The sequence below is a fragment of the Salmo salar genome, chromosome ssa03, assembly GCF_905237065.1.
Source record: "Salmo salar chromosome ssa03, Ssal_v3.1, whole genome shotgun sequence".
Lineage (NCBI taxonomy): Eukaryota > Metazoa > Chordata > Actinopteri > Salmoniformes > Salmonidae > Salmo > Salmo salar.
The window spans coordinates 37,491,658-37,511,346 of record NC_059444.1 but is presented as its reverse complement, the minus strand read 5'-3'; the positions used below and the strand labels follow the sequence as shown (position 1 = coordinate 37,511,346).

The window sequence follows — 19,689 nt, the reverse complement described above, 5'->3', positions numbered from 1 at the left end:
GCTCGCTGAAGTGTTTTAGGGAGCGCTTGACAGTGATGAGGGGTGGTCGTTTGACCGCAGACCCATTACGGACGCAAGCAATGAAGCAGTGATCGCTGAGATCCTGGTTGTAGACAGCAGAGGTGTATTTGGAGGGCAGGTTGGTCAGGATGATATCTATGAGGGTGCCTGTGTTTACGGATTTGAGGTTGTACCTGGTAGGTTCATTGATAATTTGTGTGAGATTGAGGGCATTGAGCTTATAATTGTAAGATGGCCGGAGTGTTAACCTCTCTGGGCCAGTGGGACGTTAGCGTCCCACTCTATTCAACAGCCAGTGGAATCGCGTGGCGCGAAATACAAATACCTCAAAAATGCTATAACTTCAATTTCTCAAACATATGACTATTTTACACCATTTTAAAGACAAGACTCTCGTTAATCTAACCACATTGTCCGATTTCAAAAAGGCTTTACAGCGAAAGCAAAACATTAGATTATGTCAGGAGAGTACCCTGCCAAAAATAATCACACAGCCATTTTCAAAGCAAGCATATATGTCACAAAAACCAAAACCACAGCTAAATGCAGCACTAACCTTTGTTGATCTTCATCAGATCAGATGACACTCCTAGGACATTATGTTATACAATACATGCATGTTTTGTTCAATCAAGTTCATATTTATATCAAAAAACAGCTTTTTACATTGGCGTGTGATGTTCAGAAAAAGTATCCCCACCGAAAACTTCCGGTGAATTTACTAAATTACTCATGATAAACGTTGACAAAATACATAAATTATTTTAAGAATTATAGATACAGAACTTTTTTATGCAATCGCTATGTCAGATTTTAAAATAGCTTTTCGGCGAAAGCACATTTTGTAATATTCTGAGTACATCGCAGGCTAGCTAATTTGACACCCACCAAGTTTGGGGCAACCTAAACTCAGAATTACTATTAGAACAATTGGATTACCTTTGCTGTTCTTCGTCAGAATGCACTCCCAGGACTTCTACTTCAACAACAAATGTTACACTTCTGTGAAATCAAACTGGCCACTTAGGAAGCAACACTGATTGACAATAAATTTCACATGCTGTTGTGCAAATGGAATAGACAACAGGTGGAAATTATAGGCAATTAGCAAGACACCCCCAATAAAGGAGTGGTTCGGCAGGTGATGACCACAGACCACTTCTCAGTTCTTATGATTCCCGGCTGATGTTTTGGTCACTTTTGAATGCTGGCGGTGCTTTCACTCTAGTGGTAGCATGAGACGGAGTCTACAACCCACACAAGTGGCTCAGGTAGTGCAGCTCATCCAGGATGGCACATCAATGCGAGCTGTGGCAAGAAGGTTTGCTGTGTCTGTCAACGTAGTGTCCAGAGCATGGAGGCGCTACCAGGAAACAGGCCAGTACATCAGGAGATGTGGAGGACGCCGTAGGAGGGCAACAACCCAGCAGCAGGACCGCTACCTCCGCCTTTGTGCAAGGAGGAGCAGGAGGAGCACTGTCAGAGCCCTGCAAAATGACCTCCAGCAGGCCACAAATGTGCATGTGTCTGCTCAAACGGTCAGAAACAGACTCCATGCGGGTGGTATGAGGGCCCGACGTCCACAGGTGGGGGTTGTGCTTACAGCCCAACACCGTGCAGGACGTTTGGCATTTGCCAGAGAACACCAAGATTGGAAAATTCGCCACTGGCGCCCTGCGCTCTTCACAGATGAAAGTAGGTTCACACTGAGCACATGTGACAGACGTGACCGAGTCTGGAGACGCCGTGGAGAACGTTCTGCTGCCTGCAACATCCTCCAGCATGACCGGTTTGGCGGTGGGTCAGTCATGGTGTGGGGTGGCATTTCTTTGGGGGGCGCACAGCCCTCCATGTGCTCGCCAGAGGTAGCCTGACTGCCATTAGGTACCGAGATGAGATCCTCAGACCCCTTGTGAGACCATATGCTGATGCGGTTGCCCCTGGGTTCCTCCTAATGCAAGACAATGCTAGACCTCATGTGGCTGGAGTGTGTCAGCAGTTCCTGCAAGAGGAAGGCATTGATGCTATGGACTGGCCCGCCCGTTCCCCAGACCTGAATCCAATTGAGCACATCTGGGACATCATGTCTCGCTCCATCCACCAACGCCACGTTGCACCACAGACTCTCCAGGAGTTGGCGGATGCTTTAGTCCAGGTCTGGGAGGAGATCCCTCAGGAGACCATCCGCCACCTCATCAGGAGCATGCCCAGGCGTTGTAGGGAGGTCATACAGGCACGTGGAGGCCACACACACTACTGAGCCTCATTTTGACTTGTTTTAAGGACATTACATCAAAGTTGGATCAGCCTGTAGTGTGGTTTTCCACTTTAATTTTGAGTGTGACTCCAAATCCAGACCTCCATGGGTTGATAAATTGGATTTCCAATGATTATTTTTGTGTGATTTTGTTATCAGCATAATTCAACTATGTAAAGAAAAAAGTATTTAATAAGATTTTCATTCATTCAGATCTAGGATGTGTTATTTTAGTGTTCCCTTTATTTTTTTTTAGCTATATATATATATATTTTTTTTTTAAATTTATTTATTATTTATTTTTCATAGGTTCAATCCAGCTGAACTCGCCTTCCTCACAGAGTATGCTGCCACCATGAGCCCAGTCGCAAAGGCCATCAACATCTTGCAGGCTGAAACCAATGTCCAGATGGGGTGGCTACTTCCAACTATCAACCTGCTGATCACAAAACTTGACTGAATCAAGTTGTCCCTGAAGCCTCTGGTGGATGCGCTACAACTGGGACTGAAGAAGTGCTTCAGCCACATGTTTCACGACCCTGAGCTGATATTAGCTGCAATCCTTCTCCCCAAATTCGAAACAACGTGGACAAAGGATGACGCCACCATCAGAATGGGTAAGACAACATGTGGTTAATTAACAGTATTTTATTATTCATAAACAACTGTGTATAGTGTACATTTGACACTTCATAGATTTGAGAACCACCCATTTAAACTACATTCTTGACTTTGTGGTTCAGTCCAATGGGTAGAACACTTGAAAAATTAAAGGAGAGCCGCACACTCTAGGAGCTTAGATGCAATCATTTTAATAACCAACGTTGCCTCTAGATCAGTCTACTTAGCCCTGTTGCTTGGTTTATATAACGGTAGGTAGTCTAGCGGTTAGAGCGTTGGACCAGTAACCGAAAGGTTGCTAGATCGAATATCCGAACTGACAAGGTAAAAATCTGTCGCTCTGCCCCTGAACAAGGCAGTTAACCCACTGTTCCTAGGCTGTCATTGTAAATAAGAATTTGTTCTTAACTGACTTGCCTAGTTAAATAAAAATATAGATTCATGTAGGCTCATAATGACATGATTTCTATTGTCATCTTCCTTGTATTTCTGGAATGGACTACATCAAGGACCATCTGGAAGAACCCTTGCTGCAGCTAGGTGATGGCACCAGTTCATCAGATGAGGACTTCTTCGCTTTATTGAAAACGTCTCAAGCACAAGAAAGCTCCAAACAGCTGGATGGATACCTGGCCTGTTCAGCTGATCATATGGAGTTGCTCAAGTCCTTCCCGGCAGTCTGTAAGCTGTCTGAGGTTAAACACACCCTTACCTGCATCAGCTGCCTGTGAAAGGCTGTTCAGCATTGCATGACTTGTTTTCAGCCCAGGAGAGCAAGGCTGTATTCCAGAAACTTTGAAAACCAGCTTTTACTGAAGATGAACCGTAAATTCTTAAACTTCAAGTAATGGCAGCTTAACGCTAGCAAGCCCAAGGACACGGGTGCCTTATGCATTTTGTTAATTTATGTTTAAAATTCACAAGTTATAGGTGCCCTTGCTATGACCTGACACTGATTTATAATACAGTTCCATCAGTGGTGATGAAGTTGTGTGTACTTTTGATGCTGTATTTTCTAAAGCAACGTAAGTGCTTATGAGTACTGGCTATATTCCTTCATTATTAAGGCATAATTCTATTTTGTCTGTAAGAGATGTATTTTGAAGTGTTGCCTATTTGACAATCCACTTTTTTTTAAATCTGAGCTCTTACTGCGTCTATAAGACTGTTAACTTTCAGAAAAGCTCAAACCAAGTAAAAGGTCTGGTTGTTTTGCTTTTTGGATTTACGGCTCTTACGCTTCATACTTTACTTTTGATACTTAAGTATATCCACCACTGCTTAATATAAGGAATTGAATGTATAACTTTGTACTTTCACTCAAGTATGATAATTGGTACTTTTTACACAACTGTACTTAAGTACATTTAAAACCAGATACTTTTTGACTTATACTCAAGTAGTATTTTACGTGGTGACTTTTACTTGAGTAATTTTCTATTAAGATATCTTTACAATTGAGTACGTTTTCCACCCCTGCCAGCAACAAGGCACACTTGTTGGGTCAGCACGAGATGCAGTTTAGCCTTGGCTTTAAAAGAAGCAGACCTGTGCTGGGTATTTGGTGGCATCGATGAAGAGTAACGCAAAAAAAAAAAAAACATGCTACCAATCAGATGACTTTGAAGGAGTACTTGGAGGTTCCACCCCAGCATCGAGGAGGAAGTGCAGTCAGCGCAAGCGAACACTGAATTATTTCAATCGGCGAGCGAATCACTAGTCGTACAGGTAAGTCGCAGCTATTACAATTAGCCATCAAACCGTTGTTAATATATATTGATAACCACATCGGCAAAGTATGCTCACTGATAGTTGACACGAAAGTAACTAGCTAGGCCGCTAACGTTACTCATGCTAAACCTGCGCGTTACTGTAATACTAGCTACTTTTACACTAAACCTAATAACGTTAGCTACCGTAGATATCAAGAGTTTCTAAACCTACTAAATCATCTTTGGTATTATTGGGCGGTGGTGGGTAATTATCTTAAGTAAAAGTACCTTAAAAGAAAATGACTCAATTGAAAGTGAAAGTCACCCAGTAAAATACTACTTGCGTAACAATTAAAAGTGAAAGTATTTGGTTTTAAATATGCGTAAGTATCAAAAGTAAATGTAATCGCTAAAATATACTTAATGTATAAAAATGTCAAGTTCAAGTATAAATATTTTCAACTTCCTTATATTAAGCAAACCAGATGGCACCATTTTTTTTATGGACAAGGGCAAACTTCAACACTCAGACAAATTTTACAAATTAAGCATGTGTGTTTAGTGAGTCCGCCATATTGGAGGCCAGGGATGTTTCTCTTGATAAGTGTGAATTGGACTATTTCGGGGGGCGCTGAAGATGGCGACATGAGAGGGTGTTTTAGGGTTTTCTCACAAAGTTTATAGTTTTAGACTGCAGTTGCAATTAGTTTTTTTTCCAACAAAAATGATATCTAACCATACAGTGTAGCTATTTTGAATAATTTTGTAATTAATCAAACCATTGATATATATTTCTGACGATTTCCAACGAACAAGCTCGCTATCGAAAAGTTTCAGCGTTTTGTAGTTAAGTTAGCCTGCTAACGTCTTCATAGCTAGTAGCATGGAATCAGGACATGACAAACTTGCTGAGATAATGGATGTCGAAACTTCCAAGGAGAAAAGAGGCGTTGTTGAAACTCACTCGTATGCTTGCATTGTAAAAAAGGGGGGTGAATGTGATTTCATACCCGAATATCCCAACCAAGGAGCAACTTCCAAAGAAGCTGAGAAGTTAACCATCAATGAGCCAGCTACAGGACAACATCGTCCGCATCCTCACGGCTAAAATCAAAGGGAAAAGGCACGGGGACGTTTGTAAGATCAAGACGAAAATGGATGGAAGAGGGAGAGAAAAATACAAACTATTTCTTTAATTTAGAAAAAAGGGCAGGCGAAAAGACTTCCATATGTAAATTCATTATTAATAATACTCCCAATGAAAATCCAAAAGAAATCTCTCAGCATGTTGCCCAGTTTTATCAGAATATGTATACATCAGCCCAGTCAACTCCCAATATGGATCTTTTCTTAGACAATGTAGCAAACATTGTTAAGAAGATAGATAGATAGATAATGATTTCAGAGATTTTTGGGATGATGAGTTATCTGAAATTTAGATAAGACTGTATTAAAAGCCTTAAGGACAATAGGACCCCTGGAAATGATGGTTTAATAAGCGAGTTTTATAAAGCATTCAATGATAAATTGATTCCTTACATTCTTGCTATGTTTCAAGAATCAATAGAAAAAGGGGAGTTACTGGCTTCTTAAAGCAAGGTGTAACTACTTTGATTCCCAAACCTAATAAGGATACTCTTTTTATATAGACAACCGGAGACCCATTAGCCTGTTGAATAATGATGGGAAATTATTTGCCCTTGTATTTGCTAAAAGGTTGAAACAAGGCTTGCATCATATAATTGATGAAGAACAATCTGGTTTTATGCATGGTCGACACATTAGTAATAACATCAGGTTGATCTTAGATATGATTGACTATAATGACCTCATCCTTGACTTTAATGACCTCATCCTTGATGATAGTTCTCTGATGTTTGTTGATTTTTATAAAGCTTATGACACTGTAGAACATGAGTTTATGTTCAAAGCAATATGTTTTTTGGGGTTTGGTGACTTTTCTTTTTAAAGCAGTCCAAACTTTATATAGTGGTTGTACTAGCTCTGTAAAATTAGCTCACGGGACATCCCAAAGATATGATATTGGCCGTGGCATTAGGCAGGGCTGCCCAAGTAGTCCATTTTTATTTTTTATTGGTTACTCAAATTATGGCTCTTCATAGCAAGAAAGGGAATTTAAGGTGTTTCAGCACTTGGCAATGAATTTACACTATGTCAACTGGCTGATGATACCACCATATTTTTAAGAGACAGGAACGAGGTTTCTAAAGCAGTTTCCTGTATTGAAGACTTTTTCTTAGTTTCGGGTTTGAAAATTAATATCAATAACTTCTCTAGGGCCAGTGGGACGATTTCGTCCCACCTACGTAACAGCCAGTGGAATCCCGTGGCGCGTTATTCAAATACCTTAGAAATGCTATTACTTCCATTTCTCAAACATATTACTATTTTACACCATTTTAAAGACAAGACTCTCGTTAATCTAACCACACTGTCCGATTTCAAAAAGACTTTACAACGAAAGCAAAACATTAGATTATGTCAGCAGAGTACCCAGCCAGAAATAATCAGACACCCATTTTTCAAGCTAGCATATAATGTCACATAAACCCAAATCACAGCTAAATGCAGCACTAACCTTTGATGATCTTCATCAGATGACAATCTTAGGACATTATGTTATACAATACATGCATGTTTTGTTCAATCAAGTTCATATTTATATCAAAAACCAGCTTTTTACATTAGCATGTGACGTTCAGAACTAGCATACCCCCCGCAAACTTCCGGTGAATTTACTAAATTACTCACGATAAACGTTCACAAAAAACATAACAATTATTTTAAGAATTATAGATACAGAACTCCTCTATGCACTCGCTATGTCCGATTTTAAAATAGCTTTTCGGTGAAAGCACATTTTGCAATATTCTGTGTAGATAGCCCAGCATCACAGGGCTAGCTATTTACACACCCACCAAGTTTAGCCCTCACCAAAGTCAGATTTACTATAAGAAAAATGTTATTACCTTTGCTGTTCTTTGTCAGAATGCACTCCCAGGACTTCTACTTCAATAACCAATGTTGGTTTGGTCCCAAATAATCCATAGTTATATCCAAATAGCGGCGTTTTGTTTGTGCGTTCAAGACACTATCCGAAAGGGTAAATAAGGGTTACGCGCCCGACGCGTTTCGTGACAAAAAAAATCGAAATATTCCATTACCGTATTTCGAAGCATGTCAACCGCTGTTTAAAATCAATTTTTATGCCATTTTTCTCGTAAAAAAGCGATAATATTCCGACCGGGAATCTGTGTTTTAGTACAAAGAGAGAGAAACTAAAAACATGGTGTCGCCCCGTGCACGCGCCTCAGCTCATTGTCCTCTGATAGACCACTTAACCAAAGGCGCTAAAGTTTTTCAGCCAGCGGCTGGAATTACATCATTCAGCTTTTTCCAGGGTTCTGAGAGCCTATGGGAGCCGTAGGAAGTGTCACATTACAGCAAAGATCCTAAATTTTCAATAAACCGAGCCAAGAAGCCCAAGGAATGGTCAGAGAGGGTACTTCCTGTACAGAATCTTCTCAGGTTTTTGCCTGCCATATGAGTTCTGTTATACTCACAGACACCATTCAAACAGTTTTAGAAACTTTAGGGTGTTTTCTATCCAAAGCCAATAATTATATGCATATTCTAGTTTCTGGGCAGTAGTAATAACCAGATTAAATTGGGTACGTTTTTTATCCGGCCGTGTAAATACTGCCCCTAGCCCTAACAGGATAAGTTAGTCTTATTTCCACTCAATGATTGTGTTTTACAGGAAGTATATGGTATCCCATTTAAAGATAAGGTTACTTATCTTGGAATTGTTATATGCAAGGATGAAAAAGGAGTGAATTGAACTTTAACCCCATTATTGAGAAAACAAAGAAGAAATTGAACCTCTGGTTAATGAGAGATATTTCTTTATACGGTCGGGTTTTATTGTCCAAAGCTGAAGGTTTATCCAGATCGGTTTATGTGTCGTTATCACTTGACTTACCCCCAAAAATTGTAAAGGACTTAGATAAGATTCTTTATTTTATTTGGAGGAACAAGCCTCACTATCTACGAAAATATATTCTCACTAATACCCAAGAACAAGGAGGTCTTGAGGTTTTAGATTTCAATACTCTAAATAATACTTTTTTTTAAATGTGGATTCTTAAGTATGTTAAGAACCAGAACAGTATTTGGAATGTTTTCCCAAAGTATTTATTTGACTCTGTTGGTGGTTTTAGAATTTTTTGCTTCAATGTAATTTTGATGTTGATCAAATCCCAGTAAAGTTGGCAGGCAATTTTAGCTTGGATGTTAGCGTATAAACACATTTTTTTCCCCCTCACAGATACTTTATATGGAACAACAAATATTTACGATTTAAAAATAAGTCTCTTTTTTTTCATAACTGGTTTGAGAATAAAATTATTTTGGTTGGTCAGTTACTGAATGAGGATATCTACTCTCATATGGGGAATTTCTTGATAAGTTTAAAATTCCAATAACCCCGAAAGAATATGCAATTGTTTTTGATGCGATTCCAAGGGGGGTTGAATCTCTTTTAAATTCCTCTGTGGTTGATGTAAGTAACACAGATTTACACAAAAATATATGAATTGGCAATATTAACATCAAAGATAAATGTAGTAATAAACAGATTAGGAATATTGTTTGTGATACTACAATTCCCTCAGCAAGATTATTTTGGTCAAATATCTATGGTGACATACAGTGGGGGAAAGCATGGGAAATTGCTAACAAATATTGTATCAGTAACAAAGTAAAGGAAGTTTCATTTAAAATGTTACATAGAATTTTTCCTGTGAAACATGTTTCGGAAAGATTCAAGCTGAATATTGACTATAACTGTGATTTCTGCGGAATGGAGAAGGAGACCATTTTGCATTTGTTTTTTGCCTGTATTTATAGTAGGATTGTTTGGATTGACATACATAATTTTGTTACAAAAAAAAATAGGACCGGTTGTACTATTTAATGGTTTTGATATGATAATTTATTTCAGAAATTCTGACATGGATAAAGATGTAGTATATTTAATTCAACTGCTAATAATACTAGGTATTTTTCATATTCGCAAATGGTCTAATTCAAAACCATTTCCTCCCCCTTTATAAATGAATTTAAACAATATGGCACTACTTTAACTAAAATGAAAAACAAAAAGGCAATTAAAACTTGTTGTATTATTAATGAATATGATTTGTTTGTTTAGGATTCCTGGCAATGTAAATAGTTTGTATGTATGCTTGTTTGCATGTGACTATTCCTCTTTTGTTTGTTGATATTTGTTAATTAAAAAAATATAAAAAAATTCCTGTCCTGCTAAACATTCAAAAATGTAACAAGTACTTTTTGGTGTCATGGAAACGTAAGGAGTAAAAAGTACATGATTTTCTTTTGGAATGTAGTGGAGTAAAATACAAGTAAAAGTAATACAAATATAAATAGTAAAGTACTTTAAATTATTTTTACTTAAGTACTTTACACCACTGTACACTACACGATTTATACAATCTTAACAACTTGGACACGCTCACATTTCACTATTTCCTTGTCCATCTTCAACCCCAGGACGTGGGTGCTGACATTACACGATGATTCCCTAGTTGATCCTTCCCTAGTTGATCCTGCCCTAGTTGATTCTCGGTTGTCCTAGGAAAGAAATGCTGACACGCAAACAGCGAGAGGTTTTATTTGTGTGCACATTATTATGTGTAGAAACATCAAAGGAGAGATGGAAACACAGAATATGCACTTAATATGAAATAATCATTATAATATTGTAATGACCTGACTAGATCATAAAGGAACAATTGTCCAGACAGAGGATTGAGTTTACGAATTTACGGTTTGTTAACCCAAATTCATACAGGCTACTGTTTGGCCGTAGCCCATTCTAAATAAATTAAGGATACCCTATAAAACAACCGTGACCTTCTCTTGTGAAGGCCAGACGTAAGAGAGAGAACAATGGCTAAACCTGGTCTTAACTTCCAATGCTCCCCCTGCCCAACCCTCCCTCCACGCCACTCCGCCAACCACCAGGATGCCCGGCATTAGAACATTCTGGGCATTCCCGTGATTGGCAGATAGCAGGTTGATTGGCATGGCAGACCCCGTGAACACTGGGTACTGGTAAGTACAACACAACCAACTAATAGTCTATCTAACACATAACACACAGGTGTCTGTGTGGGTCGCTACAATAAGAATGATGTTTTTGGTTTCTTTCATGGCCCGGTGCCACGTGTGGGTGGAAATTTACTGAAGGACTAATGAAATGGTCTAGAAATATTTAAACTCTGCCCAAACCGGGGTACCGGACCATTTAAAACAAACTCGCCCATTGAAGACAGATGCGTTCTCTCCACAGCTCCACTAGTCTGTCTTCCATCACCTCGGTCCACACAGTGCGTGTTGTTGTTGCTTTCCTTTTCGCCATCATTGTTTTGGTCTCACATGCTGAATGCTCACTGGCTATTGGCAGCAGTCCATGCCCGATTGCGTCGTAGTACTTCTCACACTGCAAGATGCACAAACAAAATTTCAGACGTCAAAGTTATCAGGACATCCGACGGGTCTGGAGAACAGAACAGCCATCATCGGTGCGTCCTTTGACCCGCTCAAACTACAGGAGTCCCTACGTACTTATCCTAGCCCAAGTTCATAGGATTTCCCCCCTATCATGAAACGTCTGGGACGGTAAAAACGTGGCGAATTCGTGGCAAACAGTGCATGCCTGGCATAATTTACTTCTCTCTCAAGTCGGAAAGGTGCTATGTCATAATGTGAACAGCGCAGAGCTGGCGCTAGATACAGTGTAGTCGTAAAGTATTCAGACACCTTGAATTTTTTGCACATTTATTAAAAATAAAAAACAGATACCTTATTTATATAATTATTCAGACCCTTTGCTATGAGACTCAAAATGAAGCTCAGGTGCATCCTGTTTCCATTCATCCTTATCCTTGAGAGGTTTCTACAACTTGATTGGAGTCCACCTGTGGTAAATTCAATTGATTGGACATGATTTGGATAGGCACACACCTGTCTATATAAGGTCCCACAGTTTTGCATGTCAGAGCAAAAACCAGGTCATGAGGTCGAAGGAATTGTCCATAGAGCTCCGAGACAAGATTGTGTCGAGACACGGCTCTGGGGAAGGTTACCAAAAAATGTCTGCATCATTGAAGGTCCCCAAGAACACAGGCCTCATCATACTTAAATGGAAGAAGTTTGGAATCACCAAGACTCTTCATAGAGCTGGCCGGCCGGCCAAACTGAGTAATCGGGGGAGAAGGGCATTGGTCAGGGAGGTGACCAAGAACCCGATAGTCACTCTGACAGAGCTCCATAGTTCCTTTGTAGAGATGGGAGAACCTTAGAAGGACAACCATCTCTGCAGCACTCCACCAATCAGGCATTTAGGGTAGTGGCCTGACGAAAGCCACTCCTCAGTAAAAGGCACATGACAGCCCGCTTGGAGTTTGCCAAAAGGCACCTGAAGGACTCTCAGACCATGAGAAACAAGATTCTCTGGTCTGATGAAACCAAGATTGAACTCTTTGTCCTGAATGCCAAGCGTCACGTCTGGAGGAAACCTGGCACCATCCCTACGGTGAAGCATGGTGGTGGCAGCATCATGCTATGTGGATGTTTTTCAGCGGCAGGGACTGGGAGACTAGTCAGGATCAAGGGAAAGGTGAATGTAACAAAGTACAGAAAGATCCTTGATTGAAAACCTTACCACAGAACAACGACCCTAAGCACACAGCCAAGACAACGCAGGAGTGGTTTCGGGACAAGTCTCTGTATGTCCTTGAGTGGCCCAGCCAGAGCCCAGAATTGAACCCAATCGAACATCTCTGGAAAGACCTGAAAATAGCTGTGCAGCGACGCTCCCCATCCAACCTGAGAGAGCTTGAGGGAATCTGCAGAGAAGAATGGGAGAAACTCCCCAAATGCAGGTGTGCCAAGTTTGTAGCGTCATACCCAAGACTTGAGGCTGTAATCGCTGCCGAAGGTGCTTCAACAGCGTACTGAGTAAAGGTTCTGAATACTTATATAAATGTGATATTTCATTTATTTTTATACATTTGCAAAAAAATCTACAAGTCATTATGGGGTATTGTGTGTAGATCGTGGGGGAAAAACAATGTAATACATTTTTGAATAAGGCTGTAACGTAACAAAATGTGGAAAAAGTCAAGGGGTCTGAATACTTTCCGAATGCACTGTATGTATGGCTGGGAATATGTACCTCAATTCAGAGATGGAAAATGTCGCTGTACTCCTAATTATCCCAAAGTATGTATGGTTTTTCGTGATAGATACTGATTGTTTTTAATGAAACAAACTTTTTCGTCAGCATGCTAGGATAGCTAATGCTAAAGTAACTCCACAGACAGAGGGGAACCCAGACAGACCACAGGGGTATAAATCCAATAATATATTTTTATTCTTTAAGGTTTTATGGCAGACTACAACCTACTTGTGTATTGCAGCCACCTACTGTAGGGGGTAGTTGAACAAAAATATTCCACTGTGTAAAATGGGGGGGACCTGACATACAAAATAAATAAAAAATTCCTCTCCTTTAGTCACAGTTGAAATCACTTCCCTACACAGGTTCAGGGGCCTGTGAAGATGGAGCATTCATCGACAGGATTCGTTGTAAGCCTCTGCTGTAAAATCCCTGAGTCCAAAAAATGCTTAGCAGCACTCATCACAATGCCTATTTTTCTCCGATTTTCTCTGTTTGCACTCTACAGTTGATAACCAACGCAATAAACTACGAAGTCCACCTTCTTTACATGCAACATGTCAGGATCCGTCTGTTGACAAGGAACATTCTCTGGTGTCTCTACTCCTACTACCATTAGCTACCACTCCAGTACAGTAGGTGGCGGTAATGCGCCAATAACATTGGCTGCCAACTACTGTAAAACCCCACCGAAGATGAGGAAGTACAGTGGCGGGAAGTGGCCAAAGATAGAGCTAGATTTTTTTTTTTTTTTTTTTACTTCATGGCTTCAAGGAGAGGGGGCAGTCGTTCTCCCCTGAACGCAATCATAGGCTAGCTATAACTTGTATCAGTCAATGCATTTTGAATGTGACCCATTCTTGGAATTTCAAAAAAACATTTTAGGAACCGGGTATGTTTTATTAATGTTTAAAATATTTAATATCATGAACAATCTTTCTCTCTTAAGGTCCACCATGCAGACGTTAAGAGAGAATAAGACTTTGATTATAGAGATCCTGGCTGCGGAACCTGACTTCATCCTTCAGCATGTGCAGCAGGCGAACATAGTGAATCTGCGTGAATACAACAACCTAAGCGTCGCTGGTCATCCCCCAGAGACCATTATCATCAATCTTCTGGATAAAGTGATGAACAAAGGAACGGCAAAATGCCTTGACTTTGTGACCCTGCTGCAGCAACCAAAAATCATAGATACCTACTCTAGAATGGAGGAAGTATTCAACAACCTCACAGCACCCAGTGACCGCACCTTCAGCACAGGAACCAGAGGCCCATACACAACCCCCAGTACAGGTACTGCACACTACTAGCTGTGCACCACAGGTCTTTCATTGTTCACTGACACATCCACCAGTAGACTCAACACAACATGTCCATTTACAGATCAATCAACTTACATTAGCAACGGTCATCAAATTTGTTATAAGGTTTTAAAAACAATTCTATTAAATGCAACAGTTGGACAATGAGTGAAGATACTCCAAACGTTTAGAATTGTTAAAAACCCATCAGATATTGACTGAATAATAACCCTAACCCTTTATGGATTTGGGTGGGAATTCAGGTATTACATTTGTTGTAAAATGTCCCTCTTTTTTTTCTTAGGATGCACTCATATATACATGTTCAAATTTTTTTTGTAAGATTTTATTTAGGTTAGACAATAGAAAATTGACATAGACAAAAGACAACTTAACATTTCACAGACATGGCTCCAATAAACTAGACATGACGTTGGCTGGGACTTAATGCCCAACCTTTGAAAGACAAAAACACCAACTCAGACGTACATACATTTCAACAAACATTAATGACATCGTACTTGCTCAGACCTACATGTTCCCACCATATCCATACCCATCTTGTTTGTTCTCATAATATTTTTTTTCAATTTTGTTTTTATCCTTTGGATATTTCTAGTGCTTGTAATACTTTATGCCATATGGATTGAAATTGTGCTAATTTGTTTCTCTGTTACCAATCTTTAAAAAAAATATTTCAATAATAATGCATTTGATTCTCCCACTGTCTTAACGATGGAGGATTATTTGATTTCCAGTTAAGTAAACTTTTTCCCAAAATGATTGACCAGAAAAGTATGGTCCAACCCAGGGTCATACCCAGAATCTTTTAACGGGTCTATTTTCAAAGGATAAAGCTAAGAACATTAACAGCTTCAAGAAAACGAAAGATTCTACAAGAACCAATATCACTCCCTAAAAATACACCCCTATGGAACAATCCTTCCCGTACAATAACATGCTGCCAACCAGTACCGTCAGTTAGCGTGGATCTGCTTACTCATATTGTCTGTAGTAGGGACACTAACACATGCTAACGGGTTTTTCCAGATACTACTGACCAGGCGGTTGGAATGAGCAGTGAGGTAATTGCCGCAATCCCGTATGCTTTCATTCTTAGCTGAAACAAAACCAAACAAATCATCACAACTACACAAAACTAAACTGCTCAAAACACAACATTCACAATACTACTCACAACCCAACTGAGCACCTCAGACCACCACCAACTCCAGTCAAGCCAATGAATAAAACATTTTTATTTTTGCACTACAAAACATACACAAGGAACATAGAGCTTTTAACCTGTGTACACAGCTCTGAGTTAAGTGTTTGTTAGTCTCCTGAATGCGCGGTGTGTGTGTGTGTATGCATTTTTGTGCTTAATCCCATGACTTTTCTCTGTTTCCAGGTCTGTCAATACCGAATGACCAGCCTGCCACGTGGTCATTGTTTAATCATCAACAATGTGCACTTTAATGAACTGGGGGAAAGAAAGGGATCAGACAAAGATGTTGGTAATGTAACCAATGTGTAAAACAGTTCTAACATATTTGTTCCATATTGTTGTTGCATGAACATTGATCTTGTTCCTCTTGTCTCAAAACATCCTGATATTGTAAAAGGGAGATATTTATGTGGCTTGGTTTAGTGTTTGTCTTGAAATTGTTTTGTGTGTGCTTTTCCTGTAGTTGTTCTGGAGGATGTGTTCCAGTGGCTCGGTTTTAAGGTGACTGTACTCCTGGACCAGACAGCAGTGCAGGCCCGCGAGGAATTGAAGAGGTTTGGTGACGAGACGCATGGCGACGCCTTTGTCTGCTGCGTACTGAGTCATGGTGACAAAGGAGTTATCTATGGCACAGACGACGAACCCATCTCCACCAATGACCTCTTCTCACCCTTCAAAAGCACCAACTGCTCCACCCTCGTTGGCAAGCCCAAAGCCTTCTTCATCCAGGCATGTAGGGGGAAAGATATCCAAGCTAGAGTGCAGTTGGAGGCAGACGTAAATCCAGGTCCCCAGATCTACATTCCAGCTGATGCCGATTTCCTGGTTGCCATGGCCACTGTTGAAGACCACTGCTCGTTCAGAGACACAACCAGTGGGTCCTGGTTCATCCAGACTCTGTGCAAACAGCTCAAACAGGGCTGTCCCAGGTGAAGCCTGATTGAATATGTGCTCTAAAGCACCAATTCTGGTGGGTCACGTCAGGAGGTTTTGAATGGCTCGCAGGCATCTGAGTAAAAACAAAGTTTATTTATAATTTTTTAATGAAAAAAATACTAGTCTGAACTTTAAACCAGGTTAAAAAGTGTGTAGAAATTATAATGAACTTACATTTTTTTAAATAATTTAAAGTGGCAATGCGTCACTTTTTGGGCGACCTGACCAAATTCACATAAATGTGAGTTATAGATCTATCATTCTAATTGAAAGTCTAAAGCGGTAGATCTGTTCTATGTGCGCTATTTCTATGCCTCCCGTTCTTTATTTTTTTTGTTATGTCTTTTACTTTCGGTTAGGTACACAATCTTCAAAGACCTGAAACAACAATTTTATATATATATAAAATATATTTCAGTGGTTTAGATAGTATAGTGTAGAGAATCATTGCACCATCTTATTTTGTCACATAAACTAAAATTAGGCTAACTATTACAGTTTTAGCAACCAGGAAATGGCAGAGCGATTTCTGCATAGTGTAATTGTAATCTCTGAAAATGTTTTCTTCATCACAGTATTTTCAATATAAAGCTATTAGCAGCGCTATTTTGGTTGATTTTTGTGGTCTCAAACTAGTGAGTTGATTAACATTCTTAAAAGAATATGGGCAAAATGTTATAATTGACAATGAAAGAGGTGGGAATGTTTTTCCCTATAATTGTTACATTTACTATCAATATAGCATTAAAAATAGTTTTCCAGATTGTATTTTAGAGATTTATTTTTCGCGATACGAATTATTGGGTCGCAAATGAAACAGCCTAGTACAATTTCTGTCCCGAGGCCAAGCCATTTGAGAAACAATGCTCTAGAGGCTAAAATATTCTTACATGGTCATGATCTAACAAAGCAGATGTTTAGTAGGAAAGAGCTGACAATACAAAACTGAGCATATGCACCAGAATAACGGTGTTATTCAGAACTCCAGTCTACACACTGTCAGGTATAAACCAGGGACTTGTCTAGTTAAATAAAGGCTAGAACAATATTACCATAAAATCTATTAGCTCGCAGTGAGCAAGTCCCCTGACTAACCTGAAATTAATGCATTGCTGGCGATGAGAGCTGTATATTTTATGGGCGCTGTGTTGTCTTTACTGGGTGTTAATGTCTTCGTTGTCTGGTATGCGTGTGTCTCCTGCTCTCTCTAGAGGTGATGACATCCTGAACATCCTAACACAGGTCAATAGAGACGTGAGCCAGATGGATGTCCGATACTGGGAGGCCGGCAAAAACAAGCAGGCCAAGCAGATGCCCGAGCCCAAGTACACGCTGACGAAGAGGCTGGTGTTCACAGTGCCGCCCCAATGAGACGACGCCAGAGACAGAAGAGAAAGTGAGACATCTCACAGGCCAATTTTTTTATGGTAGGGTAAGGCGGGCGGAGAGACAGTTCTTATTGGGCAGTTTTCCATTGAAAAAAATCCTGTCTATATAAGTGGGCGTTCCCTCTCACGTGAGCATGCCAGATTTTACCAAGGAACTGTTAGCTCACTCGGGAAAGCGTGCCATTGCGGCATCTCAATCAAGTAAACTAGCCTAGATTTAACCAAACTAAGAATGTATTTGATATGTGAAGAGACAATTCAGAATCACCATTCTTTGTAAACAAGTGGATTCTCATAGCAAGAACAAAGTAATTGATATCAACACATTGCTTAAGCTTGACTTTATTACATGTTGTGATTTAATCTTCTTTCCTTATTTAGGTTATTTTTACAATCATGTTCTTACCTGCCTTTCACCTTAACACATTTTATACCTGAAAATAAATATTTTAATCAACGGTTGGTTGCTGAAGTCTTATTAAATCGCATTCTCCTCAGAATTAGAGACATCTTGTTGAACTTTAAAAATGTGAAACATGGCTAATAGAAAAATAGACACCCATTTTACTGATCCATCTCCAGAACACATTTATTACATATAAAGTAAATGTTCCACAATTTCCAGCATTTAATGTAAAAATGTATTAATCTCATGAGTTTGAAACATCTTTCAGGAAATCAGACATGCCAACCAATGTTAAACACACTGTCTTATGGGAGATGGGCCAAGGTAGAGGCTGCTGTGGTAGGGTTCCTGAGAGTGACAGCTTACTGTTAAGACATGACAGCCATTCTGAAGTGTCTCGATCCAGAAGGAGGGACAGGATTTGACGCTTTAAGTCAGCCAACCAGAGGTTTCAGATGTAGGGGAGGAAGAGTTTCTTGGTGAGGGTGTACTTGGGCTCGGGCATCTGTTTGGAGTCTCTATACACTCCTCTGCTGACCTCACGATTCACACGTGTCAGCACCGACAGAATATCCTCCCCTCTACACAGGAAACAGGAAATACACATCACGATACAGCTCACCTGTTATAGAGATGTATGTTTTTAACCTTTATTTAACTAGGCAAGTCAGTTAAGAACAAATTCTTATTTACAATGATGGTCAAAACCGGAAGACGCTGGGCCAATTGTGTGCCACCCTATGGGACTCCCAATCACGGCCGGTTGTGATACAGCCTGGATTCAAACCAGCGTGTTTGTGGTGATGCCTCAAGCACTGAGATGCAGTGCCTTAGACCACCCCGGGAGCCCAGAGATCACAACGTTGTATCTGCCATTATGGTGTCTGACTGCATGGGCAGCGTCATTGAGGCCATCTCCAATAGTCAAATTTCTTCTTTTGATGTTTGAAAAAAGTAGCAAGCTTATATTGGTGACCTGCAGTGCCGGAGTCTTGAAATCAAATCTTATGTGAAATGAATTTGTGACCACGAGACGCCGGTCATATAGCTTAAAGCCATTTACAAACTAAACAAACCAATTTGAAGAAGACCATAAGGGTCTGATCATTGGCTGATCGCTCCCAACCCGTAGGAATTCCCACCCAGTTGACTATTTAAAGGCCCAATGTAGTCAAAATTAAGTTTGGGCTTGCCTGGTGACATCACAAGGCAGTAAATTGGTTAATAGACCAATAACGAAGAGAGTTCCAAATCTCTGTCAATAAGAGCTAGTTTTAAGTTTCCCCTCCCTACTCAGACCACTCCCAGATAATCCTAGCAAAATTCTTCCTTGAGAAATAGTTTGCTAAAAAATTCTGAAAAACTATTATAGTAAGGTACTTATTTGTTACCCAGAAATGATTTGATATTGATATAAAAACGGCTGCATTGGGCCTTTAAAATGGTGGAATCCCTCAATGGCAACATCACAAAAATTGGTTATTTCTATGTAATGATCTTTATACATCTCTATGGGTAATGCCAAACCTAAC

General features: G+C 39.9%; 1 protein-coding gene across 1 annotated transcript; it reads left to right on the top strand.

Annotated features, from left to right (window-relative positions):
- The first annotated feature begins 2,606 nt into the window (after positions 1 to 2,606).
- Positions 2,607 to 18,209, top strand: LOC106600207 (caspase-8). Its single transcript, XM_014191531.2, has 7 exons — positions 2,607 to 2,895; positions 3,409 to 4,627; positions 13,845 to 14,191; positions 15,250 to 15,284; positions 15,611 to 15,716; positions 15,891 to 16,356; positions 17,575 to 18,209. Exons 3-7 carry the CDS (start codon positions 13,852 to 13,854, stop codon positions 17,732 to 17,734), a joined length of 1,107 nt encoding a protein of 368 aa, XP_014047006.1. The 5' UTR covers positions 2,607 to 2,895; positions 3,409 to 4,627; positions 13,845 to 13,851; the 3' UTR covers positions 17,735 to 18,209.
- The last annotated feature ends 1,480 nt before the right edge of the window (positions 18,210 to 19,689 follow it).